Genomic DNA, 27,048 nt, shown 5'->3' with positions numbered 1-27,048 from the left:
ATAACTATTTAAAAGATGACATTTATTCAGTACTTTCTCGGTGACTTTCTCGGTGGTACCGCTTTTCTTGCATTCTGTAGATTCCCAGACAGCGCGATCTTCGGGCAGAACCTTCCTTTTCTCTGGAACCTCATCATTGCATTGTTCCAGTTAGAAAACAGGCCAGGGTGCTCGGGGCCCGGCCTCGGGGAGACGGCAGATGAGCGGAACTGCAGTTCTGGGGCCGGGAGAGCGCCCGGAGGCTTTTCGCGGAACTCCTGCCCTAGCGACGCGCGCCTCGTTGCTAGGGGCGGTGGCATGGGAGGCTGTGGAGCGTGGTGGTTGCTGACTCCCTCCACTCGGCGCCCCTGCCGGCCCCAGCTCCCGGCCCGGCCAGCCGGCTGGTGGGTATGGAGCACGATGGGGGGAGGAAGGGGTACGGGAGGGACGGGCAGAGCTGTGGGAGCCCTCGCGCTTTGCAGGCTGCAGCAGCCCACCTGGCCAAAGCGGGGAGTTCTAGGGCAGGCCTTGGGTTGGATGGCATTATATACCTTGTTTGGGTGAACTACTCACCCCACCCCACCCCCAACACATCAAAAATGAGCTTTGGCAGTCCACATGGATATAACGGGGGACATTTGTGATCTGAAGAGACAGGAAGGAAAAATTGTACACAGGTTGTCCCCCAAATTTGGGGCAACCTTGGAACTTCTGGCCTTAGTGCTGACTCCCTGTGAGACTCTGGGCAAGACCCACTTATTCTGTGGGCCTCAGTTTCCCCTATCTACCATTAGAGGGTCGAATCAGACCTTCTTCCAGTGCTTCCACTGTGGTTTTGTTTGTGTTTGAGCTTTCGTTTTGATGTCTTGTGTACAGAAGGAGATTTGGGGAGAGGGAAGGAGATATGAAATCAGCATTTACATGAACAGTGGACCAGGAGTCCAGGGAAATAAGATCCATTACCCCAGCTCTGCCTCCTGTGACCTTTAACAAGTCACAACCCTCTGAGTCCTGCTTTCTTGATGGAAAATAACAATTGGATATATGCTGGAGTCTATCAAAGAATACTGCACTGGAGAGTTAAAGGAGAATTCTCTGAGTTATGTTTAGAGTGACCACTGGGTGTCTGAAGGTTTTTGGAAAGCAAATTGGAGCAGCAATGGTTTCTGGAATTCAGATTTAGGCCTGGTTTTATCTGGAAACAACAAGGATATCCAAAGCCAATAATTGAGTTTATGGCTTTTCCAAGCCCCCTCCAGCCTCTCCTGACCAAAATCTGGGACCAAGCTCAGGTAACTTCACTGAATGTTTTGCTGCTGGTCAATTTTAAAGAACCCTTATGTTGTTAGGTTCTTAAAAAGCTTGTAGGGCACCGGACTGGCTCAGTTAGTAGAGCATGCGACTCCTGAGCTCAAGGTCGCTTGAGTTCAAGCCCCACATTGGGCATGGAACCTACTTTAAAACAAAACAAAACAAAACAAAACAAAAACTTCTTGCCAAGCATACTCTTTACTTTAGTGTGCAATTATTCATTCATTCCCCAGATATTTGCACTGCATCCATTCTCCCAGGCTATGTTTAAAGCTCAGATACAAAAACAGGGGCGCCTAGGTGGCTCAGTCGGTTAAGCGTCCGACTTCAGCTCAGGTCATGATCTCACAGTCCGTGAGTTCAAGCCCCGCGTCAGGCTCTGGGCTGATGGCTCAGAGCCTGGAGCCTGCTTCGGATTCTGTGTCTCCCTCTCTCTCTGCCCCTCCCCCATTCATGCTCTCTGTCTCAAAAATAAATAAACGTTAAAAAAAAAAAATGAACAAGACACTGCCCCTCCTGTCAAGTATATTATGTGTTCACAGTATAAACAATGGAAGATAACTGAATAGTATTTTCACTTCTTAGATTAGTCTCATAATAAATCACAACTACGTGGACATTACCCAAGTACATATACTTTGTTGTTGGGAATATTTTATTTTTTTAATGTTTATTTTTGAGAGAGAGAGAGAGCTCATGTGCATGCATGCACAGGGGAGGGGCAGAGAGAGAAGCGGCAGAGGATCTGAAATGGGTTCTGTGCTGACAGAAGAGAGACTAATGTGGAACTTGTGAGATCAGAGCCCAAGTTGGCCGCTTAACCGACTGAGCCGCCCAGGCACCCTTGTCGTTGAGATTTTAAATTGCCTTTAAGTTATATAATATGTAACTTAATGAATTCTTGGTATGATCGCTCTGGTCAGGAGACATAATTGGCTTCATTTTAATATCCTTCAGATTCATATACCTATTTGTGTATGTTCTTTGTGTATATTTGTTACATATGTTTAATATATATGTATTAATAGTAGTATTAAGGGGCGCCTGGATGGCTCAGTCGGTTAAGTGAAGTATTATTTTAAACAGGAGAGGGGTGCTCAGGAAACTCAGGAGAGTTTCAACTCAGGTCATGACCTCACAGTTGGTGGGTTTGAGCCCTGCATCGGGCTCTGTGCTAAGAGTGTGGAGCTGCTTAGGATTCTGTCTCTCTCTGTCTCTCTCTCTCTCTCTCTCTCTCCCCCCCTCTCCCTCCCCGCCCCTCACCCACTCACATGCTCTCCCTCTCAAAAATAAATGAACAAACATTAAAAAAATAAGTAAACAGGAGAAATTGTCTTTCTCACAGAAACAGTAAGGTCTGAAGTAAGCAGTCAGCTCTGAAAATTTTTGGAATGGGGTATCTGGGTGGCTTAGTTGGTTAAGCACCTGACTTTGGCTCAGGTCATGATCTCAATGGTTCCTGGGGTTCAAGCCCCACATCAGACTCTGCGCTGACAGCTCAGAGCCTGCAGCCTGCTTTGGATTCTGTCTCTCTCTCTCTCTCTCTCTCTCTCTCTCTGCTGCTCCCTCACTTGTACTCGTACTTTCTCTCTCTCTCTCAAAAAATAAATAACTAAACATTAAAAAAAAATTGGTGGGGAGGTGCCTGATTGGCTCAATTGGTTAGGCATCCAACTTCGGTTCAGGTCATGATCTCACAGTTCATGGGGTTGAACCCTGCATCGGACTCTGTGCTGATAGCTCAGAGCCTGGAACCTGCTTCGGACTCTGTTTCCGTTTCTGCCTCTCCCCCACTCGCTGTCTCTCTCTGCCTCTTAAAAATGAATAAACATTAAAAAAATCTAAAAATATTTTTGAATAGAAGTACTATGAGTAAAACAAAAATGTTTAATGATGCATTTAAATATATCCTACTTTGTATGGGGCGCCTAAGTTAAGCCACAGACTTTTGGTTTCGGCTCAGGTCATGATCTTGAGGTTCGTGAGTTTGAGCCCCTCGTTGGGCTCCGCGCTGGCAGTGTGGAGCCTGCTTGGGATCTCTCTCTCTGCCCTTCCCCTCCTCACTGTGTCTCTTGAAAAAAAAAAAAAAAAATTAAGAGTCTCATGCTCAACCAACTGAGCTAGCCAGGCAAAAAATTTTTAAAATATCCTACTTTGTATGTTTATTCATTTATTTATTTATCAAAAAAATTTATTTTTAAGTAATCCCTACACTCAATGTGGGGCTCAAACTCATAACCTCAAGCTCAAGAGTTGCGTACTCTACCCACTGAACTAGCCAGGTGCCCCCCCACCCCTACTTTGTATCTTCCTCCCTCCCTTCCTTCCTTCCTTCCTTCCAATAGGCTCCACACCCAAAGCGGGGCTTGAACTCAAGAGTCACATGTTCCATTGACTGACCAGCCAGGCACCCTCCTACTTTGTATATTTAAAAATAGATATATCCAGGCACCTGGCTGGCTCAGTAGAGCATGTGACTCTCGATCTTGAGGTGGTGAGTTCAAGCCCCACATTGGGTATAGAACTAACTTTAATTCATTAATTAACTAATTAAAATAGATGTATAATTAACATTTTGTATACTTTCCCTAAATTTTAGAAATGTGCCAGTTATATGATCTTGGAATTTTGTAAGATATCTCTTTCTTTGTGTGAAGAAAGAACACACTTAACAATCTCTTTAATTAAAGTCTTTATTTACCTTGTGAATCTCCTTTCAGTGCAAACAAACATGCTTAGAGAAGAGATTAATTTAAGCGTCTTTTCAATAATTACAGAGATTAGGAAGTGACTGCCTGCACTATTTTCCAAAGGATACATGTTACAAAGCATTGAATACGGCAGCTCACCCAGAAAATCCTACTGGTTTGGGGGTAAGTCATTCTAAAAGTTATCTTTCGCTTAGAATGTCCTGTGAATGCTCTTCAGATGGGAAATGTGGCTCTCCAGATGCCATCAGCTAAGAATCCAATCAGTTTTAAGCAAAGCCAATCCATTTATAGCATTTGCTGTTTTTGGTGACCTAGATCTATGGATGGCATCTGTCCTCAGTTTGATGATAATGTTGAAAAATGGGCTACGCTGGCAGATTGGAAGCCCTGTGGCCTCTATCTACCTATAAGCAATACAACATCCCAGAGTTTTGAAAATTATCCTGGAATTTTTTCTGTCAGCATATCATATGCCCGTTATAGAGAATCCTAGGATGTCTGAACTAGAAGGGACCTTAGATTCGCTACTTAACAAGAAATGCTTTTGCCATACTGTGCAAGCCACTTGAGGTACAAAGATGAATATGAGAGAGCCCTTCCTCTTATGGAGTACACAGTCTACTAAAAATTATTTAATCTGGTATCCTCATTTACAGATAGGGAAGCCGAGGTGCAGAGCAGGAAGTGGAGGAACCCAAGGGCACACAGTAGGATGAGGCAGTGTTGGGGCTGGAGCCAGGGCTCTTGTTGGCACGCACCATGTTCTTTTCACTGCACTGTGCTTCTGTACTGGTTACCCATATTGTCAGGAGGTCAGTGCTGGCAGTTTCTCAAAGTGTAAGCTGAAATTCTTCTGGAAAACTTTTTTTTTTTTTTAATTGTTTAATGTTTATTTATTTTTTTGGGGGGGGGAGGGGCAGAGAGAGAGGAAGACACAGAATCTGAAACAGCCTCCAGGCTCCTAGCTGTCGGCACAGAGCCTGACATTGTGCTCGAACTCATGGACCATGAGATCATGATCTGAGCCGAAGTCAGATGCTTAACCCAAGTGCCCTGTTTTGTTTTTTTTTCCTTTCTTTTTAATATTTATTTATTTATCTATCTATTTATTTATTTATTTATTTATTTATTTATTTATTTATTTATTTTTGAGGGAGAGAGAGAGACAGAAAGAAAGAGAGAAAACACAATCGGACGAGGGGCAGAGAGAGAGGGAGATAGAATCTCAAGCAGGCTCCGGGCTCTGAGCTGTCAGCACAGAGCCTGACGTGGGGCTCAAATCATGAGATCATGACCTGAGCTGAAGTCAGACGTTTAACCAGTGAGCCACCCAGGTGCCCCTGGAACAGTGTTTTTTAATGGTATGACTGAGAATACTTGGTGAATTTTAGCTGCTTTTCTTCCTGTAGACCATTCTTCCTAGAGCTGGGCCAGTCATGCCCATAGGAAACTCATCTCCTAAACTTTATTTTTTATTTTATTTTATTTTTTTTTAATTTTTTTTTTCAACGTTTATTTATTTTTGGGACAGAGAGAGACAGAGCATGAACGGGGAAGGGGCAGAGAGAGAGGGAGACACAGAATCGGAAACAGGCTCCAGGCTCTGAGCCATCAGCCCAGAGCCCGACGCGGGGCTCGAACTCATGGACCGCGAGATCGTGACCTGGCTGAAGTCAGACGCTTAACCGACTGCGCCACCCTGGCGCCCCACATCTCCTAAACTTTAAACAGAGTCACAGAGGAGATGGGAAGTGAGTACTCCCACCCCCATTTACTTCCCTCTACCGGCTGGCTTCTGGAAGAGCTAGTTGCAGCAGACACGTGACCCAGAGTAGCTGAGATCAGCCCCTCATCAGATCGTCAGTCCCAGCAGATAAACGCACACTGGCCATGTCTTCCTGTCACTTTTTTCCTGTTTCACCGGCCACCAGTATAAGAGCTCCACAGATTGGGTGTTTGGGAGGTGTTTTCTGAGTGAATGTGTCTAACTCACCTGTCTTAGTTCTAGCCTTATTAGTTGTTGGGGATGTTGCAAATAAATCTGAAAAACAATAATTCTATTTATTCTAATATACCACCCATTGTTGACATTACTTAAGTTGTAGGCCAGTGGTTCTCAAACTTTTTGGTCTCAGGACTTCCTTATACTCTTGAAAATTAGTGGGGATCTCAAAGAGCTTTGTTAATGTAAGTTATATATTGGGTTCTACCCTGCAACCTATTGACATTAAAACAGATATTTGAAAGAAGTTTTTTAATTAAAAAATATATTTTAATGTTTATTTATTTTTGAGACAGACAGAGACAGACACACGCACAGAGTGCGAGCGGGGGAGGGGCAGAGAGCGAGGGAGACACAGAACCAAAGCAGCCTCCAATATCTGAGCTGTCAGCCCAGAGCCTGGCTTAAACTCACAAAACATTAGATCATGACCCGAGCTGAAGTCAGACGCTTAACCGACTGAGCCACCCAGGTGCCCCTTATGTTAAAACAGATATTTTAAAAATATTTACTTACTCATTTTCAAATAATAATAATAATAAACCCATTACATGTTAACATAAAGTAATTTTATGAAAAACATGCTTTCTAGGGGTGCCTGGCTGGCTCAGTGGGTAGAGCATGTGACTCTTGGTCTCAGGATCATGAGTTTAAGTCCCTAACTGAAAGCCTATTTTAAAAAAAAAAAAAAAAAAAAAAAAAAGTAAGAAAAAAAAAGTGCTTTCCAAAACACACAAAAAATTGGTTGGATGGGCACCTGGGTGGCTCAGTCGGTTAAGTGTCCAACTTTGGCCCAGGTCATGATTTCATGGTCTATGGGTTCGAGCCCCACATCAGGGCTCTCTCTCCCCTCTCTCTGTCTCTCTCTCTCCCTCTCAAGAATAAATAAAAACATTTAAAAAAGTTGGTTGGAAAAGAGTGGCATTGTTTTACATTTTTGCAATTCTTGTTCACGTTTGGCTTCCACATAAGGCGGTTGGGTTCTTGTATCTGCTTCTGCATTCAATCCATTGCAACGTTACTGGGGATGTAGTATAAGAAGAAAATCAAGCTTCACACAGAGATGTGGTTGGAAAAAGGAGGACCATACAGACTCCTTGAAAGGGTCTCAGGAATCCCCACCGGTCCTCAGATCATACTTTAAGAACTGCTGGTCTAGGTCATTACCTATATTGTCTCACTTAGTGTCATTAGCTCTCACATCTCATTGTTTTCTTTCTTTTTTTTTTTTTTTTTTTTAAGTAGGCTCCACGCCCATCATGGGACTTGAACTCATGACCCTGAGATCAAGAGTTGCATACTCTACCAGGGCACCTGGGTGGCTTAGTCAGTTTTAGCCAGGTTTTAGTCAGTTGGCTCAGGTCACGATCTCACGGTTCGTGAGTTTGAGCCCCGCATGGGGCTTTGTGTGGACAGTGAGAAGCCTGCTTGGGATTCTGTCTCTTTCCCTCTCTCTGCCCCTCCCTCTCTCTCAAAATAAATAAATGAATTAATTTTTTAAAAAGTTGCATACTCGGGGCGCCTGGGTGGCGCAGTCGGTTGGGCGTCCGACTTCAGCCAGGTCACGATCTCGCGGTCCGTGAGTTCGAGCCCCGCGTCAGGCTCTGGGCTGATGGCTCAGAGCCTGGAGCCTGTTTCCGATTCTGTGTCTCCCTCTCTCTCTGCCCCTCCCCCGTTCATGCTCTGTCTCTCTCTGTCCCAAAGAAAATAAATAAACGTTGAAAAAAAAAAAAAAATTAAAAAAAAAAAAAAAAGTTGCATACTCTACCAACTGAGCTAGCCAGATGTCCCTAGTATCTCATTCTTACCTGTGACCTGGCACACTAATTTCGAGAAGTGTCATGTGAAATTATTATTTTTTTAAATTTATACTTGACAGAGAGACAGAGAGAGAGAGAGAGAGAGAGAGAGAGAGAGAGAGAGAGTACAACCAGGGGAGGGGCAGAGAGACTGAGAGACTGAGCCACCCAGCTGCCCCATGTGAAATTATTAAAAAAACAGACACCCTAGGAAGGTTATAACCTTTTGGAATAACTAAGGCTCTTTTCAAGAAACTTCACTGGTGAAAATTATTTTTTTATTTTCAAATACACACTCCTAGTATTTATTGTGGTAGAATATGCATAACATAAAATTTGTTATTGCGTAGTATATAGACAATGTTATGCAACCATCACCACCTTCTAGTTCCAGAACATTTTCATTATCCAGAAAGGAAACTCTGTACCTGTTAAAGTAGCCATTTCCTATTCCCCCATCGTCCCAGCTCTTGGCAACCACTAATCTGCTTTCTGTCTATGTACATTCTGATGAGGGATGTTTCATATGAACGGAATCATATAATATGTAGCCTTTTGTGCCTAGCTTCTTTTGCTTAGTGTGATGTTTTCAAGGTTCATCCAGGTTATCATATGTGTCAATATATTATTCCTTTTTCTGGCTGAGTAATAGTCATTGTATGGACATACCACATTTTGTTTATTCATTCATCCATTGCTGGACATTTGGGTTGTTTTCACCTCTTGGCTATTGGAAACAGTGCTGCCATGAACATTCATGTATAAATTTTTGTTTGAACACCTATTTTCAATTATTTTGGCTACCTTCCCAGGGGTAGAATTGTTGGGTCATACGGCAATTCTACATTTAACTTGTTGAGAAACCTCTTTGTATTTTTAAAATTCGTTTTGTTTTTGGGGCTCCTGGGTGGCTCAGTCGGTTAGGTATCTGACTTTGGCTCAGGTCATGATCTCACGGTTTGTGGGTTTGAGCCCCACTTCGGGCTCTGTGCTGACAGCTCAGAGCCTGGAGCCTGCTTTGGATTCTGTGTGTGTCTCTCTCTCTGCTCCTTCCCTCCGCCCCACCTCGCATTCTGTCTCTCCCTCTCAAAAATAAATAAAAACATTAAAAAAAATTTTTTTTTGATTACTTTTGTTTTTGTTTTCGCTGATCTGCTAAAGCTCTACCGGAGGGTGCGTTCCCAGAGCCTGAAGAGGAGGCAGGGAGAGGAGGAAAAGCGAATGAGCACAATGAATTCATCTTTTAAAAAAAGAAGTATTTATGTTGACATAAGCATCCTACCATTATCATGTCTAACAAAATTAACAGTACGTGTTCTTTTTACTCAGCAGGGGACACCTCTTCCAGCAGCCACAAGGGATGCTGCTGCCCTGGTCTCCTCCCTGCAAGGTTTTGTGTAGATCCTGTGCAGTGATGGGGAAACTGCAAAGCAAACTCAAACATAGCACTTACAAGTACAGGTACGGCAGTCCTACACAGACGGGGATCCCATGTTTTAGCACATGCATTAAAATTCCCTAAAGGGGTGCCTGGCTACCTTAGTCGGTAGAGCATGTGACTTGATCTCGAGGTTGTTGGGTATAGAGATTACTTAAAAATGAAATGTTTAAAAAAAATTTTTTTTAATTCTCCACTAAAGAAAGAGAAGGCCCAGAGCGATTGTTGATGACCTTCCCGGAACTGTCAGTTGGGTCTGTTTTCTTGTGGATGAGAAACAGCTGATTAGCTAGAGTCCACAGCCACACAGAGAGGGGCCCCGCAGCTTTGGGAATAATCTCCAGGGTGAGCAGAGACTCCTGGCTTCTTGGCTTCAGGATTCCCCTTTATCGGATTCCAGTCCTTCAGTCGTTCTGAACGTGCTCAGCGATAATAATCCCGTTTCTGGCAATGGCCGTGGGTCTCCTTTCTGTACCCCTTTTCCAGGTTTCTCCTCAGCCTCTCCCGTAGCCCCCCTCCTCCTCCCCTGGCCCCGCTGCACTCCATACCGGTCGGCCTCTCATTTGCCGTCCTCTCTTTAGCAGGCCCGACGGAATTCTAGAAGAGAGAATTCAAACTAAAGCTTGTCAGGAGTATAGCCCAGCCCACGTGGATACTGTGTCTGTCGTTGCTGCCCTGAGCTCAGACCTGTGCGTCTCTGGAGGAAAAGATAAGGTGGGGTTTGCGTGCTTGACGGGGACCCAGCTTCTTGAGGACGTGGGAAGCTATTTGAGAAGGGAGCGCTGGTTTTGCATTTCTGGAAGCCATGTTGAGTCGTGTAAAACCATGGGCTTTAGACTTAGGCAGACTGGGTGTAAGTCCCTGCTCTGACTCTTCCTGTTCTCTGGGCAAGTCGTGTACTGGCCTTGAGCCTCAGTCTCCGTATCCATGAAATGGGGGTGATAACGCCAGCCTCCCAGGACAGTGGTGAGGATCGGGTGGTAAGATCTTTGGTGATGTGCCAGACCACCCACGTGCTTTTTATAAATGCAGAGTGTTATTCCAACCAATCCATTTTCATACCCACACACAGACGCAGGAGTTCCTCATCGCCAAAAGACTTGCAGTCTCTTTCATGCAGTTCTTCTGTCAAAATCTCTACCCTGGTGTGTGTGTCATGATCTTGCCCTTCTGTGCTCTTGCCCTTCCTCCCACTGTCACTTTGGATCAGGAAGCCCCCCCACCCCCCACATCTGGATCTATCACAGCACTCACAGCCAGGACATTGGTAGCAAAAGTGATTCTTTTAATTCCTCTCATTTTCACATTGTATTTCACGGATTCTAAGATGCTCATGTTTTTTTACTTTAGCACCTTGGAAATCAGTATGCATCTAAAAATTGACGATAGGGGCGTCTGACTGGCTCAATCCATAGAGTGTACACCTCTTGATCTCAGGGTCGTGAGTTCAAGCCCCACATTGGACATGGAGCCTACTTAAAAATAAATAAAAATAAATAAATAAAATAAAAACTGATGAGAAAGCATGGTAATCATAATTTAATTGGCAGCATTTCATCTTAAAGTCAATATCATCTTAGATGTATGAAATTTTATTTATACGATCTTCACGTGTTCAAGGTAGGTAGGGAAGGGTTAGCCTCTCTGTTTGACAAATGAAGAAACTGGGATTTAACCAGGTCCAGTGCTGACATGCTCCTTAACTCTCTAGCAATGAACTACCGGAGACCAGGCCAGAGGATGCTAAACAGGGAGTCTCCTGCTCAGGAGGAGAAATGCTTACAACAAAATATTAAAGTATACACCTGGAAAAAGGATACAAAGAAAGTTTTAATAATGATTCTCTCTGACAGATGGGATTATGGGGGTTTTTTTTGATATTAGGAAAAAAAAAGAGTGATCTGTTTTTCAACAGTGTGAATATACTTAACAGTACTGAACTACACACCTTAAAATTATTAAGATGATTTTTTTTAAGATGGCAAATTTTTAAAAATTTTTTTTAAATAGGTGTAAGTGAGCAGGGCGGGGTAGGGGGCAGAGAGAGAGAATCCCTAGGAGAGGCAAGGAGGGGGGAGGGTTGGAGAGAGAGAGAGAGAGACGGCACTCACCCGAAGCAGGGCTCGAGTTCCCCTGATGTGGGACTTGAACTCACAAACCGTGAGACCATGACCTGAGCCGAAGTCAGATGCTTAATGACTGAGCCACGAGAAATTTTTTTTAAATACACTAAAATAAAAGTACGATACAAGTAGGGGAAAAGACTGTAATCCCATGTAGAATTGTACTTCAGCATCTACAACCAGAACCTCAACCTGAGTCAGTTCCCCTTGGGGAGTATCCTCTGAACCCATCAGTAAGGCTCCAAGGAGTGACCCATGGTCCTAGAGGTTGGTCAGGAGGAAAAGAAAGAAACTGTGTAGGGGCACATGAGGAGGGAGGCAACAATAAAGCCCCAAGGCTCGACAGAGAGGGTGAAATTAGGCGGGGAATGAAGTGATGGCTTGTTGTTTCAGTTAAATAAAAATTCACTTAAAATTGAAATATTACAAAGACTCTGGTGACTGTGATGACCCTCTGCAGACAGCTGTGGCCTACGACTGGAAAACCGGAAATGTGGTGAGACGTTTCAGAGGACACGAACGAGAAATCACTAAGGTACTTAGCAAAGGGTTATCCTCATGGAGGGAGTTTGGAACTGAACGAAGGAGTATCCAAGAGCTCTGAGTAATAAGGGTGATTGAGTATTCAGTCTTTTTATTTATTTATTTATTTTTAATTTTTTTTTTTTAATGTTTATTTATTTTTGAGAGAGACAGAGACAGAATGCAAGTGGGTTAGGGGCAGAGAGAGAGGGAGACACAGAATCCGAAGCAGGCTCCAGGCTCTGAGCTCTCAGCACAGAGCCCGACGTGGGGCTCAAACTCGCGAGCCGCGAGCTCATGACCTGAGCTGAAGTCAGACGCTCAACCTACTGAGCCACCCAGGCGCCCTGAGTATTCAGTCTTAAGGAAAATGCAAGGGCTTCATTGGATGCTGTGAACCCTTTCTTGAGGAAAAACAGAGCAGAGCGTTCACTCAGCCATTGTTGCAGGCCTATTAGACACGATTTTTATTTTGTCACCAAGCCCTTAATAGCTCAGGTGGTAAGCAGAGAACAGCTCAGAATAACTCCCCTGACTGTCCTAACTCCACAGGGGCATGTACTGAAGGCTGCCTGTGTGTTCACTATAGCCAGAAAAATGACAGGAACCTTCCAGTCTAGTTGGGAAATTTTTTAAAAAGCCAACAATGGTTAAATAAAAATTAATTTTGTTGGGGCTCCTGGGTGGTTCAGTCAGTTAAGCATCCAACTTTGGCTCAGGTCATGATCTCGTGGTTTGTGAGTCCAAGCCCCGTGTCCGCTCTGTGCTGACAGCTCAGAACCCGGAGCCTGCTTCGGATTCTGTGTCTCCCTCTCTGTCTGCTCCTCCCCTGCTTGCACTCTGTGGCTCTCTTTCAAAAATAAATAAACGTTAAAAAAATTTAAAAATATATTAATTTGTTAAGAAAGCATTACAGGGTAGAGTGAGCTTGCAGCAGAAATGATAGAGAAGGCCAGTTTCTACAACTGCCTCTCTGGAATCCCCCTAAATGAACTAAATATCGGAATCGGGATGGAAACTCTGCCAGAATGAAACTGGGCAACAGCCAACAACTCACGCGGCACAGAGTATGTTGTTGACGTGCCAAGGGCCGTGCATGCAAGAGCCTCAAGCCCTAACACCCTCAATCCCCCTGTTTCCCATTAAAACAGTTTTTTAAGTTCATTTATTTAGTTTGAGAGATAAAGGGAGAGAGAGGTGGGGAGGGGCAGAGGGAGAGGGAGAGAGAGAGAATCCCAAGCAGGCTCTGCACTGTCAGCGCAGAGCCCGACCTGGAGCTCGAACTCTCAAACTGGGAGATCATGACCTGAGCCAAAAATAAGAGAGGGAGGTTTAACCACCTGAGCCACCCAGGCGCCCTGCCCTGTTTCCCATTTTAAAGTCCAATCCGACCAGCACACTGGAGCATTTTTTTCTCTCGAGCAGATAGCCTGTGTGCACAGATCGAGCCAGTTCTTCAGCGCCTCTCGTGACAGGATGGTCATGATGTGGGACTTGCACGGCCCCTCGCAACCAAGGCAGCAGTTCTCTGGCCACGCCATGGTGGTCACTGGATTGGCCGTGAGTCCAGGTGAAGTAAAACAGATCTCTTCCCAGCGCCCTTGTGCTTCCTGAAAAGCCCCGTGCCGGGCCCATCTCACGGACCCACCTTTGCCTCGTTTCCCCAGACTCTTCACAGCTGTGTACTGGCTCTCGGGACAACACCCTGCTTCTGTGGGACGTTGGGACCGGCCAGTGTGCAGAGACAGCTTCCATCTCCAGGAACCTGGTAGGAACTCAAACTTGGAACAGAGCAGGACAGCAGGAGGGAGCAGGGGGTGAGGCAGAGAACCTGGAGAGAGAGATCAGAAGATCCATGGCCAGGCAGTAGAGGTGTGGGTCCTCATTACTGCTTACCTCGAAGAACTCGGCCTCTCAGGGTTATCAGATTGGATGCTCTCTTGACATGTTCTGTTTAGTTTATATCAGAATTTTAAGTGGTGTCCTCATTCCCTCAAAATATAGTTACTCCTTACCTTCTGTGCTAGGAGCAGGGTTAGCGGCCCAGGACACAGTCCTCGTCCTCCAGGATCTCACAACTTATGCTTGTTGTGTGTTCTGTACATGTAACATTGTGCAGAGACATAAGCGTGACCCTTTGCTTTATGTATAATTTGCTGTGTTTATGAAAACCAGCGTTTTCTGGTAGCAGACTGGTATATAAACTCCACAGTCTTTGAGGTCAGTCATACCTGGGTTCACATCATGGATCCATCACTTTTTTTTTTTAAAGTAATCTCTACACCTGACGTGGGGCTCGAACTCACAACCCCGCGATCAAGAATCACATGTTGTACTGATTGAACCAGCCAGGTGCCCCAACATCCATCACTTTTAAGCTGTGTTACCCCAAGACAGTTAATTAGAATATGTCTTCATGTATAAAATGGGGAGGATCCTGTGACCTGACATGGTAGATGTTCCTGTAGTGGTCATCAAATGTCAGTAATAGTCATCTTTTCCAGTGTCAAAGACAACTATCCATGGCAAGGTATGCTTGCCTTATGCCCTCCACATTTGTGGAGGTTGCTGGAAGAAAATCCTGTCCCCTTGGGTTGTTTTGAAAATGGTTTCATGCCTGTCCAGCAGGGGGCTACAAGGGATGAAGAGAAAGAACACTCTTTCTGAACCCTGTGAGGCCTTAGACTAGGGTTTCATGGTCCCACCGTTGAACGTAGAAGGTAGAACGGGGGCTGCTCTCCTTAGCGGCCACTCGCAGGCAACTCTCTACCGCGTGTTTGGGCGCCTGCGTGCGTTTGGGTACTCACGACTGGCCCAGAGCTGCTACCATTGCTCCTGCTCATCCGGGGTTTGCCAGTGGAGCATGACTAGTGGGTGTCTGCAAAACAGAACCCCTCCAAGTCAAATGTACTAGTCAGCATCCTTGAGAAGTAGGGCAGGGGTGTTATTTAGCAGATTTTTTTTTTAATGTTTATTTATTTTTGAGAGAGTGAGAGAGAGATCACAAATTAGGGGAGAGACAGAAAGAGAGGGGACAGAGGATACGAAGCGGGCTCTGCGCCGACAGCTTCAGTACTGACGACAGTGAGCCCGATGCGGGGCTTGAACTGACAAACTGCAAGATCATGACCTGAGCCAAAGTTAGATGCTCAAAGGACTGAGTCACCCAGTCGCCCCAAGCACAGTTTACAGGAATGACAGTAGAGGAATGATTCGGTATGGAGAAGTTTTGAAAATTTTGCTTTTCCCAGGTCACTCACTTGTGCTGGGTCCCCCAGGAACCATATATACTACAGACTTCTGAAGATAAAACCATCAGGTGGGCTTACTGAGCAGCTGGGAAAGGGTTTCTGGTGGAGGTTTGTGGTTCCCGTGCTGACGTGACTCCCTTCCCCCTCCGCTCTCCACATCGCTGTGCCTTTCCAGAGCCTTCTGCCCTTCTGCTTCTGCCGTTCTCTGGGGCTGGGGTCTGTTAGAGGTTGGAAGCCAGGAAGTCGGGCCAGGAAAAAGCCCCTGTCCTGGATGGTTCTGAAGCAGCTGATTCTGTCTGACCCCCCACCCCCACCCCCACCCCTCACCCGCTGTGTGAATGTATTCACATTAAGCTCAGGACGTTGAGCTCACGTTAAGCTTGTCCCCCCCCTTTGAGCTGCCCGGCTCCACTTGCCACCGCTGGGTGCCAGCCCCCGGGTGAAGCCTTGTCTAGGGAAATGGGGTCGGAATCCCTACCAGGGGAGTCAAGAAGTAAATCGTTCTTGAGCAGAAAGTATGACTGGGAACTTTGGATCTCAGAAGAGATTCATTCTACTTAGCAAATAGCAGGAATGAGGTAAAATGAGATGAGAGATCGAATAAAAAACTCCCCCATGGACCCCATGGCCCAGGTAGGCCAACACCTGTAAATCTTTTGTATCTGATTCTAGAATGGTGACTGCTCTTCTGGATCATATAAGTATCTTAAAAAAAAAATTTTTTTTTTTTAAATCACAGGCACAGAAATATCCTCTTCTCCATTGAAAGCAGTATCCCAAAGGGCCAGATTAACAAATTAACTTGTACAATTAAGATGCTTGGTCTAAATTCCTATTAACTGGATCTCAAAATAGAAAGAGCTCAGATGTCTTTCAAATTGGTTATTTCCTGGCAGCTTTGGAGTCTCCAAGCTTGATCTGGTTCATACTCCTGTTTTAGGTGAATCATGACTAACGTGACTGCCCGAAGCAGCCAAGAGCCGAGACTTATGGTAGTTGGTATTTCTTTTTTTTTTTTTTTTTTTTTTTTTTATTTATTTATTTTTGGGACAGAGAGAGACAGAGCATGAACGGGGGAGGGGCAGAGAGAGAGGGAGACACAGAATCGGAAACAGGCTCCAGGCTCCGAGCCATCAGCCCAGAGCCTGACGCGGGGCTCGAACTCACGGACCGTGAGATCGTGACCTGGTTGAAGTCGGACGCTTAACCGACTGCGCCACCCAGGCGCCCCGGTAGTTGGTATTTCAGACAAATTTACCACGGATTTATTTCCTGCTGTAATTCCTTTCAGATTATGGGACAGTCGGGGGCTGCAGGTAGCGCATATATTTCCCACAAAGCAGCATATTCAGACCTACTGCGAGGTCAGTGAGGATGGACACAAATGTATCTCCTGCAGCAACGGCTTTGGAGGGGAAGGCTGTGAAGCCACGGTAAGAGACTGGGGGGGTCCAGGTGTCTGGTTGCTGAGCAAATTACTTACTCTGACCTCATGTCTATACTGGCTACACAGGCAGGCTCTACTAATGGCTCAGGCCTATTCCAAGTGCATACTGTAAGTGAGCCTTTACATTCCAGAAGCTTCTTTCAAGAAACCTCCATTAGCCTTGGGCTCTCTGAATCGGTAGCAGAAAGAGGGATGGGATGAGAGTCAAGATAGAAAGGTGCTAAACACAGAACCTTCTAATGTCCCTACTTGCTAATGTCCCTACTCCCAGCAGGGCTTAGAAAGGGGAGGGATTATTTGAAGAGCCAAGGGTATTCCCATTGTACTTGTGGTCACAGCAAAGGAGCCTCAAGCTCTTCAGGAAGCTTGAAGCCCCAGTGTTGGTTGAGGGCCCACCCCATCCCTCACGCACATATCTTTCCTTGCAGTTAATTTTGGGTTAGATTGCCTCGGCTCCTCCAAAGTACCTTGGATTCCTAATTGTAGAATATGGGTTAAAGGGGCATCTAGTCCGAATAAAACAATTACAGCTCCCATTTTTTCAGACATTACATGCCAGACACTGGCCTGAGCACATTACATGCATTATCTCATTTAATCCTTCAAACAACCTCATGAGTTAAATGCTATAATAATCCCCATTTTACAGATGAGGAAATAGAGGCATGGCAGGTTGAAATCTCTTGCACAAGACCACACCTCTACCGACTGGGCTGGCCAGGTGCCCCATGACCACACCTCTAGCAAGTGGTAGGTTGAGGTGTTGAATCCCAGGCTATTGATGTAGCATCTCTTCGCCAAGCTAAACATTTCCACCTCCTACAATTGACATGGCGTCCTGTGATTTCATTGTTTTTCGGACACAATTCGGATCACTCTCTCCTCTGAATGTTATTCTCCTCAATTACACGCAGTCCGGTGATTTTATGCTTTTTTGCACACAATTCAGTTGGCTCTCCTCCCTGCACGTTGTTCTCTGGCTGGTCTGATTCATATCAGCGAGAGTGGGGTTGGCAGCACCTCCTTTGCTGTGGAGTCTCATCTTCATACACCGAGGTTCAGCACGTAGACAATAAATCAGAAAGTCTGCGCCTACGTGTACTTACGAGAAGGGTGCTCCTGACTCTGCGGTCTCCACAGGACCCCCAGGGGCCAAGAGGCTGATAGAAGGCAGCTCTTGAGCTGTAGGCAACCCCAGGTGCCTGGCTAGCTCTGTTGGAAGAGCATGTGATTCTTGATCTCAGGTCATGAGTTTGAGCCCCACATGGAGTGTAGAGATTACTTAAATAAATTAAAAGCTTTAGTTTTTTTTTATTAAAAATTTTTTTTAACGTTTATTATTTTTGAGAGAAAGAGACACAGAGCAAGCAGGGGAGGGGCAAAGAGAGAGGGAGACACAGAATTGAAAGGAGGCTCCAGGCTCTGAGCTGTCAGCACAGAGCCTGACACGGGGCTCAAACCCACAAACCGCGAGATCATGACCTGAGCTGGAGTCGCCGCTTAACTGACTGAGCCACCCAAGCGCCCCAATAAATTAAAACTTTAAAAAAGACAGTAGGCAACCCCATACTGTCCCATCATGCTGTAGGGCATGGAGCTTTCACTTCCCTAGTTGTTGTGGAAGGCAACAACTCTCCTGGCACACCCTTACCCAGGGTTGTTGGAGATAGTTGATGTTTATTTTTTATTTATTTATTTATTAAAAAAATTTTTTTTAACGTTTATTTGAGACAGAGAGAGACAGAGCATGAACGGGGGTGGGGGGGGGGTCAGAGAGAGGGAGACACAGAATCTGAAACAGGCTCCAGGCTCCGAGCTATCAGCACAGAGCCCGACGTGGGGCTCCAACTCACTGACCGCGAGATCATGACCTGAGCCGAAGTCGGCCGCCCAACCGACTGAGCCACCCAGGCGCCCCGATAGTTGATGTTTAAAATAACTGCTAGACGGATAGATGATTCGGTGTGTGGATGGGATGTGAAGATGGGGGGTGGCGATGCGAGTAGGTAGGTGGAAGGAATGGGTGGCTCATGAGCAGGCAGGGCGATGGAAATCAGTGACTGAAGCACGTATGTAGCTGGAAGGTATGCATGTATGAGCTAGCCTATGTCATTACTCTGCAGTTGTGGGACCTACGGCAGACGCGGAATAGAATATGTGAATACAAGGGGCATTTCCAGACTGTCACATCCTGTGTCTTTCTACCAAGAGCATTAGCCTTGATGCCTACAATTGCCACCTCATCACATGACTGCAAAGTGAAGATTTGGAACCAAGATACTGGAGGTAAGGAGCCTGCTGTTGGTGTTTCTCAAAGCTTCGTGGCGTCCTAAAAGCTTCCTTGAAACTCTTTCCATTGCTCAGCAAATACAAAGCCACTTGTGTCCTACCACTATCCAGGCCCCGAGTGGTTACGGGAGGACCAGGATTCTGTTCAGCCTCTGGCTAGCAGCCATCACCACATGAGCCCTGGTACCATGTTGTATAGACTTGTTCCTGAGAGATCAACTATATTTGGCTCTTAGTATTCTTTCTATCTGAAGTTCTTCACCAGGTTTTAACATGTGATGCTCAAAATGTCTGGAAAGGAGAACAAGGATTGCCACTTTAAAATTCCTTTCTCAAGGACTAAAATGAGAGTCTCAGCTCTTGGCGGGGGTGTGGTAGAGTAAGATAGTCTCAGAAAGTAAGATAGTCTCAGAAAAACAAGTCTCTGCCTTGTTTTGATGCTGCAGCTAAGGTCTGAGGTCGCAGCAAGGTCATGACACTTCAAAGCACCAGAGAGAAAGATGTTTTAGGGAACACGGTGAAGTGGTGTGTCAGACCCCACTCCTGCTGGCTGATTGCTAAATATTTAGGAACGTTTAATACGGTCATAGCGGGAGTATTTACACCCCAAAAATTGGCAAATGCTGTGAGTGATGGTGGTGGGTTCTTTCCTTCCAGAAAGCTGCCTTCCTAGTACCCCACTGCCTCTGTGCTATTTTTTTTTTTTTTGAAGTTCACTTATTTTTCAGAGAGGGAGAGAGAGCACACGCGAGTGAGTGCGCACAAGTTGGGGAGGGGCAGAGAGAGAGAGAGGGAGAGAGAGAGAATCCCGAGCAGGTTCCACGCTGTCAGCCCAGAGCCTGACGCGGGGCTCCATCTCCCGAACAGTAAGATCATGACCTGAGCCAAAATCAAGAGCCGGACATTCGCCTGACTGAGCCACCCAGGTGCCCCCATACTCTCTTGTCCTGGACACAGGGTTCCGTCGGACACAGGGAATGGTATTAACCTAGCAAACCTCACGACAAATCCCTCTTACGGTAATCTTCCAGAAACTTAGCTCCTGGGAGGGGAGGACAGGGAGCCCCCTTGGAGAAAAGACGTGAGATCATGTCTAGTGGTCACATGGGCCAAACTCCCAAAGGGAGGACAGCCCAGCTGTGCCCCACCCGGAGCTGCCCAGTGCAGCTGTTTTGGGATTCAGTGTCCAGGGAGAACAAGGTCTGAAAGTGCTGCCCTGCCCACCAGGTGTGCCCCTACGGCCTCCAAGATGGAGACTGTGTCAGCTGGAGGCCCTCAGACTGCCCTTCGGGTCCCAATTTCCTTTGTCCTGAAGGGAGCAAGGCCCCAGAGGCCAGCAGCTGGAGATCAGTGTCCTTATCTGTTCTCCTCTGCCCTGGCCCCTGCCTTGCTCTCTGGGCAGGTGGTAATTGAGGGCAATGTGTTAACATGTCCTTGCAGGTGAGGCCCCAACTGTCTGAACGTGCTTCCGAGTGATACACATCTTGTTTGGTCCATGTGCCGTTCTGTGTAGTTGAAGCCGTGCGGTTGACCCCGGGTTGACTTCCCCGCTGGTGCGCGGGGGCTGCTCTTACAGGGTTCCATGCAGGTAGCGCGCGCTTTACTTACCCGCGTTTTTCTCAGAGACCTCGCGGCGTTCCATGACGCCGCGCTCTTGGCCTAAGCTGCTGGTTCCCTCTTCCTCCCCCAGCCTGCCTGTTCACCTTGTCCCTGGACGGATCAGGACCTTTGACTTCCCTGGCTGTTGGCGACACCGTCTCCTTGCTGTGTGCGAGTTTCAGCCGAGGAATTCACCTGCTCAGAGTGGACTGCAGCCAAGGGCTGGCACTGCGGGAGGTGGCAGCATTCTGAGGCCAAGAGACACTCACTTTCAAACCGTGGCCTGTCCTTTCTCAGTGTGGCGGCTTTGTTCTTCCCTGTGATCTTGCGGGGGGCGGGGGTGGGCGGTGATGTGGGACCAGGGTTCTCTGCTTAGTTCCACTCAGAAGGCATATCAGGGTTAGAAGCCAGTTTAAGTCCAGGTGCAGTTTAGAAACATGAACTAAACATAAAGTTCTCCATCGAGGTGAAATCCAAACACAGTTTTCAGTGACCTTTAGGAACCGCTCTTCAAAAACCAAGTTTATGGCTCCAAATGGTGCCCTGCATGTGTAAGAGTGATAGGCCTCTGTGAGTCAGAACACAGGGTTGAGTCTGTCGAACTGGCCTGTTCCGTGTCTCCACGAGAGAAGAAGATGCAGGGGGGAGGCACACCGTTCTGGCAGCCTCACGGTGATCCAGATGGGGAAGGACAGCGCAGCTCCATAGCGGAAATGGATTGTAGACATGAGATTAAGCTCCAGTCACTGCTCCTCAGCAAGGTGAGGAACCAAAGTTAGGTCAAGAAAGAAGTCTTGGCTTCTACTCGGAGGAGCCGCAGAGTGGAAGGAGGCATGTCCTAGACCGGTGCTGAGGTGGCATGAAAATTAGACCCCAGGTGGCTTGGAAAGGCCAACAGCCCAAGGGCCTTGCCCAGAATCCTAATTGTCAAACCTGTGCATAAGAAAATGGGGAGGTTCTGGGCGCCCGAGTGGCTCAGGTTATGATCTCACAGTTCGGGGGTTCGAGCCCTGAATCGGGCGGGCTCTGTGCTGACAGCTCAGAGCCTGGAGCCTACCTTGGATGTGTTACCCTCTCTGCCCCTTCCCCACTCGTGCTCTCTCTCTCTCTCTCTCTCAAAAATAAACATTAAAAAAAAGAAAGAAAGAAAATGGAGAGGTTCCAAGATTAAGGCTACAACAAATTTCATTTGTACATTTTAATATTTTTAGTTAGTTTTGTATAAACTCTTGGGGATGGCCAGCGTGAGCCAAACGGGAGTTTACAACAACAACAGAACATAGAGAAAACAGAGGGATGGACTCAACCGTGTGCTAGCTAGTGAGTCCTCCCGGGTGAGGAGGGGCACAGTGCTCAGGTCAGCCTGTGTGGCCCCCAAGACATCAGTCCCCAGCCTGGTGCTCACCAGCCCATTTCCTTCACGGATGATAGAGTCCCTCCTGCCATCAGGCGAGTCCACACATAAGGCAACAGAGGCCTGGGGATTCCCTTTCTGATGAGTCCCAACCAAAGAAAGCCTTTGTACTTGTCTTCCCTGGCCCCTGCCTGTCCCTGATACCAAGAGATGACAGCCATCTTCCTCGTCTCCCTCCTGTTCCTCTTTGGGGCCAGCTTCCCCATGGGACGATCTTAAGCTAGTGCAGTGTCAGTCCTGAGTTTGACTCTCCACTTCTCCATTTAGCTGGGTGCACTTGGGTGTATAAAATAGCAGTTTCCTCACCAATAATGTGGAGCGAATAATCCCACGTTCCTGACAGTGCTGTTCTGAGGACTGAACAAAACTGTATTAAATGCCAAGCAAGGTAGCGGGCGCTTATAAAGGATAACCATAGTTAATTATTGCTCTCTGTCTGGACTGAACACTCTCCTCTCCTCACAAAACATTTACCATTCCTTCGCCCATTCTCCTTAGATCTTATTTCTAAACCTTTAGTCCTTTTGTGGCTTCCCTTTGACTCCTTAAGTTACGGATCTTTGAGGTCTGGAAGGACAAAAGGATAGCGGGAGAGGAAGCTATTTCACTGAGCACCCACAGCCGTCTGGATACGTTTATTCTCGCCACAAATCGTGTTATTCCCGTGTTGCAGATGAGGAAGCTGAGGCCCGGGAACATTCAGTTCTTTGCCCGAGGTGACACACGGAGAGAGGAAAGAGAAGAACGGAGATCTGAGCCAGGGTCTGCCCAACTCAAAGCCAGAATACTTTCCTTCCCACTCCTTTGTCATTGCGTGATGTCACAAAGTTCATTTTAGAAATTCGTAGACTCTGACACTGTGTGTGTATTTTCTAGACCAGTTACTAACTTTTTTGGCTCCGAGGAGACCCTCCTGGTCAGGTGCCCAGAAACCGTACACAGGTGTCTCGGGGACGGTCCTAGCGCATCCTGAACTTCTAGTGCTACAGCTAACCCTTTCTTCGGGGAAGAAGATGGGCGGTAAGTCAGGAAGTCTAAGGGAGTGGGTTGGGAGGGGGTCCCGGGGAAGAGGACCAGAGGGGATGTCCATGTGAGGAAATCGTAGGCCTCTGATGAATTAGCGGGGTTCTCTTAGCAAAAAAAATTGTTTCCCTGAGCTCTACGCATTTGCTCAACTTAAAAAATTCTTATCTGTGCATTTTAAGTGGAAAGCAGATTAATAAACGCAAATGTTTGTGTAGGAGTTTTTAGTCTCACATGCCCCACTCAGGTACTCTCAGCTGATGCACACTACGACAATGCATTCATTTGTTCTTTGGACATTCACTGAGCACTTCATTTTAGAGGCTGCTCCTGTAAAATCATGCAAAGAAATTTTCCAAAGACAGTTGACCTTTTTTTCCAGAAAAGCAGATAATCCCTTGGAGTCTGACCAATTATATATTTAAAATGTAAAGAAATTTATATATTTGCTTATATAAGTTAAATATATTTATTTCCGAGGGGCGCCTGGCTGTCTCAGTCGGTAGAACGTGTGAACCTTGACCTGAAGGTTGTGAGTTTGAGCCCCATATTTGATATAGAGATTATTTACAAATAAAATATCTTTGGGGAGCCTGGACGGCTCAGTTGATTGAGTGTCCGATTTCAGCTCAGGTCATGATCTCACGGTTCATGAGTTCGAGCCCCACATTGGGCTCACTGCTCTCAGCACAGAGCCTGCTTCTGATCCTCTACCTGCCTCTCTCACTACCCCTCCCCCGCTTGCACTCTCTAAAAAATAAGTTAAAAAAAAAATTAAAAAAATTAAAAAAAAAATCTTTAGAGGCACCTGGGTGGCTCAGCTGGTTCAGCATCTGACTCCTGGTTTTGCCTCAAGTAATGATCTCATGGTTCATGAATCAGAGCCCCTCGTCAGGCTCCGCACTGACAAAGCTTGGGATTCTCTCTCTCCCGCTCTCTAAACAACAAACAAACAAACTTTAACTAAAAAATCTTTGAAAATATACTTATTTCAGGAAAAATGAGTCATGATTATTAAAAGATTTTTTTTTTTGGTGGCTGAAATTATCTTACAAGATGATCTTTATTTTTACTGAAAGTTTAATTTTTTTTAATGTTTATTTATTTTTGAGAGAGACAGAGCATGAGCATGAAAGGGGGAGAGAAACGGGGAGACACAGAATCTAAAGCAGGCTCCAGGCTCTGAGCTGTCAACACAGAACCCAACACGGGGCTCAAACCCACGAACCGTGAGATCAGGACCTGAGCCGAAGCTGGACACTTCACCGACTGAGCCACCCAGGCGCCCCTATTTTTACCGAAAGTTTTAAAATGATCTGGAAAAGATACAATTTGAGTGCATCTAGGATGTATATAATTTATGTCCCAATTTGTATTCAAAGTATTATTTTTAAAAAAATAGCTACCAGCTGGGGCGCCTGGCTGGCTCAATTGGAAGAGCCTGTGACTCTTGATCTCAGGGTCATGAGTTTGAGCCCCATGTGGGGTATAGAGATTACTTAAATAAATAAAAATTTAAAAATGAAATAGAGGCACCTAGACGGCTCAGTTGACTAAGCATCCGACTCTTGATTTGGGCCCAGGTCATGATCTCTCAGTTTGTGAGACTGAGTCCCACAACGGGCTCTGCACTGATAGCTTGGAGCCTGTTTGGGATTTTCTCTCTCTCCCTCTCCCTCTCTGCACCCCCCCTCTCAAAATAAACATTAAAAAATAAAATAGCTACCAGCTATTAAAGTATTATGATACACTAGATATCATCGGTATTACAAAAGTATCAAGTCCCCAATATCACTATCTTCTTGAACAATGATTATTGAAGAAAATTCCCCAGGAGTTCTGAGTTTTACCGTCATTGAAGAAATACTTCCTGGCAGAAATGTAATGTTTTCAACACTGGTATCGAGAGACATGTTTTCAGTCTGAAACAGCCTTGATTTTGACATAGGAATTACAAGTATAGAACTCAGGTCACTTGGTGAAAAAGGAGCTTCACTATTTCTGGATAGCCTTTTGAAAATAGAATGAGTAAAGAAAAGCTTCATCCTGAAAAATGCAGCAGTCCGCTAATGTTTCCTGGAGTGGGCACCTCTTGGCACAGGCTACCCTCCGAAGCCTACATCCCCCGCTAGCACGGCCGTGAGAACAAGTTCTTGTCGGTGGATTGTGAGTGGAAGTGATGTGTGTAACTTCTACCTTATTAGCTCCAAAAGAACGTGTTTGTCTGGGGTTACCACTCAGGGTCCCTTCCCACTCCCTGCAATGCAGACCGCCAGGGACAGCTTCAGCTATTCAGATGAGGACAAGATGACAGAACAGCAGGAGAGAAGGAGCCCCGAATAACCCTGAAATGCTGAGCTGTTCCACCAGCCTGACCGGCTAGACTGTGACATGAAAGAGAATAAAACTTCATTCTTTTTAAGCCGCTATATATATTTTTAACTTAAAGAAATATTTATTTATTTTGAGCTATAGAGAGTGGGGGAGGGGCAGAGAGAGAGAGAGAGAGAGAGAGAGAGAGGATCCCAAGCAGGCCCCTCACTGTCAGTGAAGAGCCCCACACGGGTCTCAATCTCATGAACTGCGAGATCGTGACCTGAGCCGAAATCAAGAGTGGGTCACTTAACCAACTGAGCCACCCAGTTGCCCCTCCAAGCCACTATATATATATTTTTTATCTTTTAATTCAAGCATAGCAATCATAAATAATTTCAGATGCCTTACGTTCATAGCTTGCTGATTCTCCATAAGCCAAACACACTCTAGTAACCAGTACTTCCGTGAAGAATTATAATACATCCCGGAATCCAGGATTCCCTCATTTTCTCAAATACAGAGACGTATGTGCTCTATATTTCATATACTACTTTCACAATCATAATTTCACCTGAGTCTTCCAATGACATAACACTGTGAGACAGGCAGTGTGGAGTATATTACCTCCGTTCTGCAGAGAAGAAAAATGACTTGCCAAGGAGCACACAGCATGTGGCAGAACCCACGTGGCAACTTGGGTCTTCGGACCTGTGGACTGGTTCTTCCGGCCAGAGCCCTGGCCACCACTGCTTTCAGTGGTGTCCCGGTGGTGGTGGGCCTGAAGGCGAGGGACGGGGGCAGGTAGGAAGAGTCTGGACCTATGGAATAAATGACGTCAGTTAAACATCACAAACGGAAGGAAAGTCTGATCCTTTCTCAGCGGTTATCTCCCCAGGGTCTGAACGCATCAAAGTGCAGAGCCCAGCTTTGGGGTGATGGGAATTGGTGGCAGCCAGCACTGCTTGCCCAGACACTGGCTCTCTCGGTTCATTCAGAAATAATCTTGTGGAAACTGGCCAACTTCACATAACTAACAACCATGAGGACATTTGAAATGAGGCTACATGGAATGCTGTCCATGATTTGCCCTAACTGAAAAACACAGGTAACAAAACAGCACCACACAGCATCGTCCCATTTGGGTAAAAATAAATCTGTATGTGTCTGTACATTCATAGATAAAGGTCTGGAAGAAATGGAGTAAAAATGTACCGGTGTAGGGGCGCTTGGGTGGCTCAGTCGGTTGAGCGTCTGACTTCGGCTCAGCTCATGGTCTCGCGGTTCGTGAGTTCAAGCCCGGCGTCGGGCTCTGGCCTGACAGCTCAGAGCCTGGAGCCTGCTTTGGATCCTGTGTTTCTCTCTCTCTCTCTCTGCCCCTTCCACCACTTGTGCTCTGTCTCTCTCTCAAAAATAAATAAACATTAAAAAAAAAATTTTTTTTTAATGTATCGGTGTTATCTCTGGGTATTGAGTTTAAAGATGAATTTATTTTCTGCTTTATGCCTTACTATATTGTTTGGTTTTGTTTTTGTTTTTGTTTTGCAATGAGGATAAATCAGTTTTATTATTTTTTTTGAAGGGCGGGGCAGAGAGAGAGGGAGGGAGAGAGAGAATCTTAAACAGCTCCATATTCAGCCTGGCCCAGGGCTCAATGCAGGGCTTGATCTCACAACCGTGAGATAATGACCTGAGCCAAGATCAAGGGTTGGACGTTTAAAAGTTTATAGGATAAACCGGCTCCCTCTCATCCATGTCTGCCTATTACCAGCATCTTGTGTGTCCTTGCAGAGACAGTGCACGTACAAGGAGACACATCAATCTATT

At 46.0% G+C, this 27,048-nt stretch overlaps 1 protein-coding gene and 1 long non-coding RNA gene across 10 annotated transcripts in view; one reads left to right on the top strand and one right to left on the bottom strand.

The window, feature by feature from the left end:
• Nucleotides 1-257: 257 nt before the first annotated feature.
• Nucleotides 258-23,128, top strand: WDR31 (WD repeat domain 31). Of its 9 annotated transcripts, none has more exons than XM_086683749.1 (12): nt 295-383; nt 1,157-1,271; nt 4,068-4,163; nt 9,135-9,263; nt 9,822-9,954; nt 11,824-11,898; nt 13,311-13,455; nt 13,553-13,653; nt 15,137-15,204; nt 16,428-16,569; nt 18,707-18,869; nt 20,563-23,128. In XM_086683749.1, the coding sequence occupies exons 4-12, from the start codon at nt 9,163-9,165 to the stop codon at nt 20,721-20,723; spliced, it is 1,089 nt and encodes a 362-aa protein (XP_086539875.1). In that variant the 5' UTR covers nt 295-383; nt 1,157-1,271; nt 4,068-4,163; nt 9,135-9,162; the 3' UTR covers nt 20,724-23,128. The 9 variants fall into 9 exon arrangements, with proteins under 9 accessions (XP_086539876.1, XP_086539873.1, XP_086539877.1 ...); XM_086683746.1 differs by having other exon boundaries at nt 9,132-9,263; XM_086683750.1 differs by lacking the exon at nt 1,157-1,271 and having other exon boundaries at nt 258-383.
• Nucleotides 12,019-27,048, bottom strand: part of LOC147575006 (uncharacterized) — a 27,954-nt gene continuing 12,924 nt past the window's right edge. Inside the window, exons 2-3 of the long non-coding RNA XR_015242962.1 lie at nt 25,849-26,042; nt 12,019-13,716 (exon numbers count right to left, since the gene is read on the bottom strand). This is a non-coding gene — a long non-coding RNA (uncharacterized LOC147575006). The remainder of the gene's footprint in view (nt 13,717-25,848; nt 26,043-27,048) is intronic.

This window comes from Puma concolor, chromosome D4 (genome assembly GCF_028749965.1).
Source record: "Puma concolor isolate L17-30 chromosome D4, mPumCon1.1.hap2, whole genome shotgun sequence".
NCBI lineage: Eukaryota > Metazoa > Chordata > Mammalia > Carnivora > Felidae > Puma > Puma concolor.
Note: the sequence above shows the minus strand (reverse complement) of the source record. Positions and strands in the feature narration are given on the sequence as shown.

Bases quoted from the DNA above. Each gene is read 5' to 3' on its own strand.
- WDR31 (XM_086683743.1), top strand. From the start codon at position 298: ATGGGAGGCTGTGGAGCGTGGTGGTTGCTGACTCCCTCCACTCGGCGC. The intron at 9,264-9,821 runs GTACGGCAGTCC...TCCTCTCTTTAG, and splicing joins CATAGCACTTACAAGTACAG to CAGGCCCGACGGAATTCTAG. The intron at 18,870-20,562 runs GTAAGGAGCCTG...TTCCTCCCCCAG, and splicing joins TTGGAACCAAGATACTGGAG to CCTGCCTGTTCACCTTGTCC.